Source organism: Diplotaxodon limnothrissa, linkage group LG23 (assembly GCF_057381915.1).
Source record: "Diplotaxodon limnothrissa isolate DT_005_m linkage group LG23, D_limnothrissa_male_GT1.1, whole genome shotgun sequence".
Taxonomy (NCBI): Eukaryota; Metazoa; Chordata; class Actinopteri; order Cichliformes; family Cichlidae; genus Diplotaxodon; species Diplotaxodon limnothrissa.
Window position 1 is genome coordinate 29,661,115 of NC_140617.1, and position 11,373 is coordinate 29,672,487.

The window sequence follows — 11,373 nt, forward strand, 5'->3', positions numbered from 1 at the left end:
TTTAAAGCCAAAACCAAAAATCTTGTAAGTCCGGCTCAGTCTCAGTGAAAATCTTAATATTTTCATCTTTCATCTGTTTTTATTTTTAGCATAAAAAAAATTCTAAAATTTAAATATAAAATAACACAAATGAGAAAATTCAAGCATTATTAAGGACCAGGACTATAAAATTAGCCTTTTTGTGAATATACCTATGTAGTGTTCACTGCTGTCTATGTGTATTTTAAAACCTTTTTTAAAGATTGTCTAATCAAATGGTGCCTTTCTTCAGTTCTTCATGTGTATAAACAATGTAAAAGAAATAATAAAATGAAGTGTAAGAACTGTTATGTTAATGGCTTTTCTGGGCAGACATGAAATCAAAGCGTTCCTTCCCCACACTTCAAATCTGAAGGAATCTGTCACCACCCACTGGTGAACAAGGAGAAATCAGCCATCTCTGAACCACAGCTGAAAACGATGCAGGGATGAGTGAAGCACAGCAGGGTAGAAGAACAGAACCACTCTGCAGAGCCGGACCTGTCACAGCGCAACGTTTCCATCGTCACTTTTATCAGTAGACTTTTGGAGTGGATGAAATCAGTGGTCTGGAGACGGCCTGTCAGATAAAGAAAAAGACAAAACACCTTCACAGGTGTTCACACTTCTACAAAGCAGCACCATTGAGGCCGGCATATAGAGTTGGGTCGTAGTCGTATGTTTTTATATGTGGCAGTTATTTAAGCCAGTATCATAGCTATACCTAACTAGCTAGTCAGACACATTTATTCAAAACCTGAGAGATTATTGTACACACTTGATTTTAATTTACTATGTTTAAAGCACTGATTATGGGTCTAAACCAGGTGTGTCCAACTCCAGCCCTCAAGGGTGTCCTGCAGGTTTTAGATATCACCCTGGGCCAGCACAACTGAATTAAATGATTTGTTCATCATCAGGCCTCTGGAGAACTTTAAGACATGTTTAAGAGGCAATTTAGCCATTTAAATCAGCTGTGTTGGATCAAGGAGACATCTAAAACCTGCAGGACACCAGCCCTTGAGGCTGTGAGTTGGACACACCTGGTCTAAACAGTCAAAACAAAGTGGGAGATTCCAACTAGCGCCACAGTAAAGGAGGCCCAGACAGATGGTCGCTTGGCCAAAAGGTTTCTAGAAATACTCAGAACAATTTCACAAACACATTTGGTTAATAATTAAATACTGTCATGTTGTTAGAAATGTCTGCATGTTTAATCTCGTTAAATGTTTTGATTGAGAGTGTTTAGCTCCTAACTGATAAAGGCCACACGTGGGTGGAGCTACCTGCCCTAAAGGCCGGAAGAGAGGAAGGGAGCATGTGTCGGCAGCATCAATTGGTCGCAGCTGTCAGCTGAGCCCTTGCTGCTATCATTCAAGACATTCAGTGCTTTTTGTGGTTATGTTGAAGGGAATCCTCAGACATGTCTGACACGTATTTTGAAATTCTGCAACGGAGCTGCAGTTCAGGGAACTACATCCCGTCAGGTCGGCAGCTTCCCAGGACGCCGCCCTTAACAAACGTAACAAGACAACTGGATTTCACCAACCTTGAGGAACCAGAGCAGAACATGGAGGTACATAAACGTTTTGGGTTGTTTTTTTTAAATCCGACTACTTCATTGACTTGACCCATCAACGTTTGTGCTTTCATAAATAGGATGGTGTCAGAGATAAAGACGAAGGTAACCAAAAAAGTCAGACAGATACAGGTGAGCAACAGTTTTGTTTTAGAGCCTTTGAAAATGATACAAATATTAAACGTTCCCATTTGGATTTTAACAGGTGTCTAATTTATTGAACAGAAACTGAAATCATCTAGATTTTAGTTTTTGTAAAGAAAGTTTCACACTTGGGTTTTTGTCACAAAGTTTTGTCTTAATTACTATTTGCTCAGAAGAACTTCCAGAATCTCATGACCCTCACTCCATGCTGAAAGGGATGAAGGGTTACCAGCTCACTGCTGCTGACTTGGAATTTTTAAAAAAGATGAAAGAAGAGCAGCTTGTCAAAAAAATGCAGGTAGGCCTCATATATGGGCATTTCACCATGAACGGCTATAGTGCACTGATACAGTTGGATGTTCTGGCGGTCCTCAGGTTAAACTAGAAGAAGTGCAGAAGCTGTTAAAAACGGAAATGGTGGCCTTAGAGTTGGCATGTGCTTCCAAGATGAAAGCAGAGGCTGAGCTCAAGAGGGTGAGTTATTCTGAAATGCAATAGACGTGGTGACTTTCACACATGCAACATGACCTCCTATGCTGTGAGCCTCCAAATGTATCCTTTAAAAGCAACTCTTTGATGTTTCTTTACTTCTACAGTTGCTTCTGGGGCGCATCTGTCTCTTTTTATTGTCGTAATAACTCTGTGTATGTTCAAGCTTCAGTGTGTTACAGGCATCTTCACTGGCTTCTTATATTCCCCCCTAAAATAGCATTATCCCCCACCACCACCAAAAAAAGTCTTTACTTGAAGGGCAGCGATGGTATGGACTTGAAGTTTAAAAAGATGGATCCTTTGAATGATTCCTTCTGGCATTTACAGCCTGTTAGATAACATTCACTGGAAATTCCTCAAAATCATGGAAGCTCTTAACAAAGGTTAAGAGGCATATTTAATCCACAACATCAAACGCTAACCTACTGAACCTGCAGACTTTCGGGGGTTTTTTTGCTTTACCAAAAAAAACACTAAACCTTGCAATAGAGACATGTACAGATTGTTTGCAGTTGAAGTTTCACTGGAAATGTGTTTTTTAATGTATTCTGATGATAAATCTCCTCTGTTTGTCAGTTCCCATCTTGTATAGAGGTCACTGAGTGGGCAAAGGTGGTCCTCAGAATGGCATGCCCACAGGCTGACTTGACTGACGCGGATGCCAAATCTCTCCTATCCATGATGAAAATGAGAGACATCCAGGACGCCATGGATAAGAAGAGGGTCGAGTTGTATCAAATAGAGAAGATGGTGGCAAACAAGTAATGTCTTCCTTGGATACAGTAATGTAGGGCCAGGGTTATGGCTCTGTCTATTCATGTTTTGCAGTAATGGTTTGCGTCGCTGATGAATGCTGTCAGCATCTTGGCTTCTGAAAGAAAGGGAGGGAAAAAAAATCCCATTACTGTTCATATGTTTGACATTACAGGAGGAAGGAGGAGGCTGAAGAGAGAGGACAGATGGAAAGGCAAATTGCCAATAAACAGGTAAGAGAATATGGAGGCCGAAAACTGCAAAAATATGCACTCACTGGCTGCATCATTAAGTGCACCTTGCTGGTACTGGGTTGGACCTCTTTCAGCTTCAGAACAGACTGAATTCTTTATGGTGCAGATTCATGAAGGTGCTGGAAACATTCCTTCAAGATTTTGATCCATATTGACATGATGGTGTCACACAGTTCCTGTAGATTTGTTGGCTGCATGACTGTGATGTGAATCTCCTCATGAACACATGAAAAACAAGCTCCATTTAACAGAGATCTTGTGACTTTGGAGGCCATTTGAGTACAGAGAATTCATTGCCATGTTCAAGAAACCAGTTTGAGATGTTAATATTAATTGTAGTTTCCTCTTCTTAGCTGTTAGGAAGTGGCACCCAGTGTTGTCAAATATGGGTAAGCTGTTGCGAATTGTAGCTTCACTTTCCTGTTCTTTGCTGACAGGAGTGTGCTCTTCTGCTGCTGTAGCTCATCTGCTTCAAGGTTCAACATCTTGTGTGTTCACACATGCTTTTCCGTATACCGTGGTTGTTTCTGTAACAAGCAGATATTTGAGTTAGTGTTACCCTACTATCAGCTTGAAGTAGTCTGGCCATTCATCTTTGACCTCAGCAAGGTATTTCCACCCAGAACTGTTGCTCACTAGATATTCTCTTTTTCAGACCATTTTTTTGTAAATACTAAAGATGATTTTTGTTGGGAAAAATCCCAGTAGATCAGTGGTTTCTGTAACAACCATACCACAATCAAAGTCACTTGAATCCCCTTTATTCTGATTCTCAGGCTGAACTTCAACAGGTGGTCTTGACCGTGTCTGCATGCCTAAATCCACTGAGTTGTTTCCATGTGACTGACTGATTAGAGATTTTGTATTTTTAAGTGTTTGAAAAATGTATCCCTATTAAAGTGGTCAGTGCGTATAGGAAGCCATCAATATATGTATAACTTGTAATGGAAAATAGTGTTTTCTATTGACTGGTTTTTTGTTTTGGTTTGCTCCCCTCCAATTTTTGAATAGTCAGCAGGGGGCTGTCACTCAGTCCTTCATGAAGTCAACTTCTTGGTGGTAGTTAAATTCAAGAGCAGTAAAGAAGATGGCAGTCTGTCAGAAAAACAGAAATAGAACTGAGCTGTTGGGGGTTAATTTGGCCGTTTTTTGACTGCCATAAAAGAGAGGCTCCAGCCTGAAAGTCTACATTTATTGACTATTTGTATCCGTTTCAGCTGAGGATACAAGGTTTGATGAGGCAGTTGTCTGATTTGAAAGCTGAACTTGCACAGCGAGAGGTGAGGACCCGATTTAGTCTCATCTTACACCACTTCATTTATCTTTTTAAACTTGAGGTTTGGTGCCTGTATCCACACATTAACAAAAGGCTTACTATTTTTCCATTTATGTGGTTTCAAAGGAGGCCTGCACGTCTCTGGAAATGCAGGTGAACATCACGGAAGCACCAGAAATCAAAGAAGATTTAGATGCCATTAAAAGCCAAATGAAGCTGCCAAGAAAGAGACAAAAGAAAGCTGTTAAATCTACTGAAATGTTGCAAGACGCAACAAACACAAGTAAATCAACAAGGAGTAGAAACAGGGACACTCTGAAAACCTCAGCCGAAGAGCCAACCCGGTCTGGAGCTCCAGGAGAGCAACAGAAAAAGAAGGTTAAAGCAAGCAGAGGGGAAAATGAGGAAGCTGAAGGGCAGGACTTAAATTCCCGAGAGTCAGTACAACCTGTGAGAGGACGAAGAAAGCCTGCTGGAACTGCTCAGACCACAGTTTCCCAACAGAAAAGTCAAAGTAAAGTGAAAACTGGAGAACCTGAGGTGCCCTCTCGTGGCAGGAGAGCTGCTGCCACCACTGCAGATAATGCTGGAGAGGAGGCACAAAACGAAGGTCTGAGACGATCCAAGAGGATCGCCAGCAAGAAGTGAGGAGGTGCACATTTTTAGCCTTATCAAATTATCATTATAACCTAATTACAAACACTTTTATTTCAAAGTTCAAAAATGTATTGTTTTATCAGTTTGTCATTTTAATCATAAATTTGCTTTTTTCCTATAAAAAATAAAGTGGAACTTTCTCAAAGGTAGACTTGTGTTTTTCCTCTAATAATTCAGCGGCCTCTCTCGCTTAATAGTACAGGCTTCAGCACTGGAAGCAGTTGTTGTTAACTAAGCTGCTGACCAACCCATATGGACCTTCGCAATGAAACCCACGCCATCCATTATCCAGGTTTGGGACTAGCATTAAGGGCTACATTTGCTCGTGTGTGTGTGTGTGTGTGTGTGTGTGTCTCTGCATTTAGTTATTATTAAATTCCGGATCTCTTCCAGAGCATGTCTTTGTCCTGTCTTCCTTCCTCCCGTCGCAGCAGACGGCCCCTCCCTAAACCCTGGTTCTGCTGGAGGTTTCTTCCTGTTAAAAGGGAGTTTTTCCTTCCCACTGTCACCAAAGAAGTTGCTTATAGGGGTTCATATCATTGTTGGGTTTTTTTTTTTTTTTTTAAATTGTAGTGTTTTTACCATAAGAAGTGCCTTGAGACAGTTGTTGTTGATTTGGTGCTATATAAATAAAACTACATTGAATTTAATTGAACTGTGGATGCCCCATGGCTGGATTACAAGCTGGACTATTTCTGAGTGTTAATCAGTGCAGGGTGAAATGAAGTTGTTCCCCCTAAATGTGTATGTAAAATTACAAAAAAAAAGGAAAAACATGAAATGAATTGTTCTTACGAGAAAACCGCTGGCCTGAGAGTTAATGTTGAGAGATTTGTCAAATGTAACAGTCTCAGGGAGGTTAAAGGCTGGTCGGCTGCAGAGCAGGAGCATTAAAGCTGACTTGTGGTTTCCATGTTCCCTCAAACACCTTTAGGAGAGTGAATGCTTGCCAGCACTGGGGCCTGAAGCCCGAACCCTCATGACAAACCAAATTATAAGTGATGTTTAATTTGTTTTAATAACTGAATTGAATATGCCCGTGCAATTTTTACGGACCGTTTAACCTCGAAGGGAGAACTGAGCTGTAAACCTAGATGGACTGATCGGCACATGTTAATGTAGCAAATATTTTGAATGAGAGGTTTCTGTAGCCCTTTTTGTAGGTGTGGGCTGATGTTTTATCACACCTCATCTCTCTTCCACTGTCACAGTTGGAAATCGGTCACAAGCACTGGGGATTCACTGTAATTTCCTCTCTAATAACTCTTAGGAGGCTAAACTTCAATTTGGATGCAGGCTGCCATCGTTAATCTTGCATTAGGATGGAAGAAAAACACCCTGCGCTAACATGGGAAAATGTGCTGACAGTAGGAATGTTTCATGGCACCTTCTTGAGTTACAAATAAAGTTTGATCTGACAGTTGGCTTTCACTCCTTTGCCACGATCCGCTTCATGAACTGCTGTGGTCTTAACAGCCGAAGTAACGTCTATCTGACCAACTAGACTTGTTATTTTTCCACCTTGGGTCTTGATCCTTGTCTTTCCCAGCTGTCTGGGAGGCTTGCTTTCAGTCTGACTGTAATCCTCAGAACGTGATGAGGGATTTCCCCCCCCCCCCCCCCCTTTTCTTTTTCTTTTCGTTCTAACGGCTATCCATACACACTCAAACTTACACAAGCACAACTGGTGAAATTTTCATCCAGAGGTCAATAGCAGCGACCCAGCCAAGACCAAAGTAATACAAGTATAGGGTGGGAAGAAAGGCTCCATATCCTGCTATTAAATTTAATACTCTAATATCAATAAATTCATCCTCCTCCAGTATGTTGTGAGCAAGAGTTTTCTCTAAAATGGGTTTAGTTTTTACTGTGGACATTTTAACTTTTTTTTTTTTTTTTTTAAACGTTCCTGCTCATGTTCCTCTGTGTTGCTTGCATGTGTTTGCCAAACCTGGAACCCTGAACTGCTTTTAAGAATTAAGGCATGGGAATGTTACCTCAAATACGTCAATTTTAGAAATCAGATCTTGTTTACGGACGGAGACCAAGCAGACAGTCAGGATCCTGGCCTCGGGCGCTGTGGGTCATGCATTGCATACAAATTGCTCATGTGTTTTGCCTTGTGGCTGGATAAACTTCCCTCTGTATTTAGGCACTTATGAAATGACCTCTATTTACAAAATATGCAGCACTGGTGCTACAACCTCACTGTATGGTTTTTGTTTTTTTGTTTTTCAGTTTAATGCTTTGAAGTGCATCATAATGACCAAAAGGTGTTACAAAACTAGCACAATTATTTTCCATTTATTTCAGTCATCTTTTTGCATTAGGAGCAGACTGTCAATAATAGTTTTAAATGGATGAATTTGCTATTAGCCTCCAGTAGAGGGCAGTGCTATCTACAAGCCAGTGCCTTGCAGGAATAGAACTCTCTTATTATTATTTTTTGACTCTCATACCTGCACTTCTGTAAATATCTATGTTAAATTTCTCCTTGTTTTTTAATAATTATGTTTTGGGACTATTAGATGGGCAAAGAAAGCATTGGTAAGAAGTACTTTGTTTAAAATTCTTAAGATAGACTTTTATTTAAATGTGTGTTGGGTGAATTTTGCAAATGTGTGAATGTACTGTAATTAATAAAGGAGACCCTTCCTGACTCTCTCAGCACAAATATCAGTGACTCTCTTCTACTTCTACAACCCGATATTACAGCAAAGTAATGCAACTTAACCAGGTGTGTCCATTTCACTCCTAAGGAGAGGTAAAGCGTGGCTCATCCACATAATAAGCCAGCAGGTCTATTACGTGCTTTGCTGTGATACTGGGTTGGCTTCCATCATCAACAGTGAGCAACACTGGTTAACAGTAGCTCACGGTTTAAGGCCACTGGTCAATTATTACAGCAAACCACCTCCTTAACACTCCAATACAAACTTCCCATAAGGACAACAAAACCAAAAACCTGTGTCAAAACACAATTAGATACCACAATGACAACTTTTGAAAACTAGGTTTAGCCGTCTAGCTTTTATTTCGGGTAGCAACATTACAGACATAGTAAAAAGAAAGGACACTGTCTTTAAATTCTGAGGTTTTACATGTCAGGATCTGATAAACTGATATCCCAGTGTTGGGGATATTCCTACATCATCATAACAATTTTAGTCCAGGATCAACATCAGCCAGTCATGTTATCTGTGTATTTAGTTAGCATTAGCCAAAGCGGTTAGTGTATTAACCATGGTTAATACACAACCAACATGAGTGACCTAAATCTGGATAACAGCTAACCTAACTTGATAATATATCTGTTATACTGTGTAAATTTAAAAAAAAAAAGAAGAAGAAAACATTTGATATGGAAGTTACAAGTGAGTTTTATATAAACAAAGGCAATTTTTTTTTCTACCACATTTCAAAGCTATGGCATCACCAGAATGTGATTGGTCAATTGCAATATTAATCCTAGACCAATGTTTTTATGATGCAGGAACAACAACAACACAGTGATATCAGATACACCTATCAGGACAGTTTAAAAGATGAATATAACCTCAAATGTACTAAAAAGTGTGACATATTACACCGAAGTAAGTAGCAGCCAGATGCTGCTAATCAAATGCACTTAATTAGCTGATCATCAGCAAATGTGAGTGAGTGCTTTTAAGTTTTGGCAGTTTCCTGGACTGCAGCATGCAGGTGCATGTTAACACAATGCCAACTAGAAAAGACAACAGCAATTATCTTAGAGAAGTAATTGTTGCTGCCCATCAATCTGGGAAGGGTTACAAGGTTATTTCCAAACAATTCAAAATTCATTGAGACAGATTATTTATAAATGTGGATATTCAAGACTAGCAAATCCCAGCAAGTGTCTTGCCCAAGGCCACAACGACCAAGATAGATGGAGCAGGGGCTGAACCGGCAACCTTCCGGTTACAAGATGAGCTTTCCAACCCCCTGAACCACGGTCGCCACTATGATCACAAGCACAGCAGCAAATCTACAAAATAGCAAAAAAGAAAACAATCAAGGTGTTGTATTGGTCCAGTCCAAGTCCAGACCTCAGCATTCCTACACAATAATGTGAGAGAATGATTAAGTCATACAGATATTAACTGCTTCAAGTTACTGATGATCGAGGTGATTTTATAAGGTCATGTACTTAGTTTTTCACACCCTGCTTTGCAATTTCTACAGAATAAATACTAATACTGCATTATGTATTATATACTGTATTATGCCACGTGTTGTTGTTCAACCGATAATTTTAAGATCTGATAAGGATTAGATATTTTTTATTATATCCTAATATGTAAAACATTACTTTTGAAAGAAGTTGTACATTTTTTTTTACCAGGACTAGCTAAAAGCTAAATGGAGTCCAATTAATGTTTGTTGTTTACAGTGAGTAAGAACTCAGAAGTGAATACTAATCCTGGGTATATTTTTAAAAGCATGACACTATCTACATGTTATTTGCTTTCGCCACATACTGGCCCTTTTTTGCCATTACTGTTTCTGAGTTTACGCACATGTATAGATGAGGGTAATGATCCTTTATTAGAAGATGCTGTCAAAAATGGATGATGTGTGATCAAGGCAATAGAGAGCTAACTAGTGTCGAGTGTCTAGACTATCTTTGGTGTGACAAAATTATTTAGATTCCTCTTTGCAATCCCGAATGCTTCTCTGTTTAGTTTGGACACCAAGGCAGGATGGACCCCTCTCCCCTGCCAAAAAAAAAAAAACACTGTAAAAATATATTGGTGAGAACGATGCCTGAGACCAGAGGAGGTGAGGCCTGTGACACATGTACGAGTGGTCTTGCCAAGTCTGGCAAGGCAGGAAGACATATTTGTATCCAAATCTCTGGGGAAGCAAAGTGTGAATCCTGCGGCTTCAGTCTTGCGCCAGTTGCACTGAAATCCCAAACTGTGAGAGAGAGCACTTCACAAGAGGATGTGCCCATTTAACGTGGGTTTGGAAATGTCTAAGATTACCACAAAGCTTTTGTTTAATCATTAGTGCAAAGAATCTCAACCACATCATCTTTGTGTATAAAAGAACTTTGGTAAAAGTAGAAACCTATAACTACATGTAAATCTGAGCAATCTGTGGGAGCTGATATGCAGAAGAGCTGAAGTTATTTTGCTCGTTGCGTGGAAAGGAAAAGACAGGAAGGAAGGGTGTCGCCTTGTAGGTGTTCAGAATCCAAAATGAAAAATAACAATTCATTAGACTAAATATTTGGACAATGCTTGCACAGGCAGCTCTGTGGACACTGAGGAGAACTTTCTAAAGGCCCTAAATGCTTTTGTCCATCAATCATCTACCCATAACATATCTCCACCCGCAGCAGGAACACTGTACTGATCTCCAGAACGAGGCTGAGAAGACAAGAACTGTATTAGTTTGTCACATGGCATTAAAGGAAGTATTTTTAACAGAAGTAGGATATTAGTTTTCATAATATATAAGAGAAAACTAAAGAGTCCGAAACAACTGGAAGTCACACCATGCAGCACCAAATACTTATGTGTCTCCTGGCCATTAGCCAATCCTTATGATCCGTCCCCTGGATTGAACAATCACGGAGAGGCACCTGCACACTCAGATTGACATATTACACAAAATTACGACAACAGTCGTAACAAGTCCAAAGCGGAAAAGGAGACCATTCACCTTCAAAATAAAAGTTGCTCCTTTTTAAATCTGTTAGCTGTAGTGCTGAGGCCCAACTTTGACTTTCAATCAACCTGCATTCCTGGTTTACCTATCACTTTCTCAAGTATTCCTACCACTCAAGCAAGTCCATAACATGCAAATGTTTCAATTAGATTGATTGTCATTTTAACTGACTTTTTATTTTATTTGAATTTTATTGAATTTTATTTGTATTCTTTCACTTATTGTTGCATGTGTGTTGTTGCTGCCTGTGTTTGAGTAATTTCTGTAACTGTGAGACATCTGCTGCTGCCTATCTTGGCCAGGTCTCCCTTGAAAAAGAGGTTTTTAATCTCAATGGGATCTTCCTGGTTAAATAAAGGTTAATAAATAAATAAATAAAGTAGTTAATGTTTGAAGATAAGTCATCGTCTTCCGTGCAAACTACAGACAACCGCAGAAATCTGCTAAAGCAATCGTAAGGATGTTTTTAGTGAAGCATACTCTTTGTGACCAATTTCCACTAGCTT

The 11,373-nt window shown here is 39.7% G+C and overlaps 1 protein-coding gene across 1 annotated transcript; it reads left to right on the forward strand.

Moving 5' to 3' along the window:
- Positions 1-1,441: 1,441 nt before the first annotated feature.
- Positions 1,442-5,164, forward strand: LOC146608287 (uncharacterized). Its single transcript, XM_085347085.1, has 8 exons — positions 1,442-1,594; positions 1,678-1,729; positions 1,915-2,039; positions 2,117-2,215; positions 2,810-2,994; positions 3,162-3,219; positions 4,458-4,520; positions 4,643-5,164. Exons 1-8 carry the CDS (start codon positions 1,442-1,444, stop codon positions 5,162-5,164), a joined length of 1,257 nt encoding a protein of 418 aa, XP_085203211.1.
- Positions 5,165-11,373: the final 6,209 nt, after the last annotated feature.

What these genes read in the sequence shown, in the direction of transcription:
- LOC146608287 (XM_085347085.1), top strand. Translation starts at nt 1,442, where the DNA reads ATGTCTGACACGTATTTTGAAATTCTGCAACGGAGCTGCAGTTCAGGG. An exon ending in AAAAAGTCAGACAGATACAG is followed by an intron (nt 1,730 to 1,914) that starts GTGAGCAACAGT and finishes CTATTTGCTCAG; the next exon opens with AAGAACTTCCAGAATCTCAT. An exon ending in CAGAGGCTGAGCTCAAGAGG is followed by an intron (nt 2,216 to 2,809) that starts GTGAGTTATTCT and finishes TCTGTTTGTCAG; the next exon opens with TTCCCATCTTGTATAGAGGT.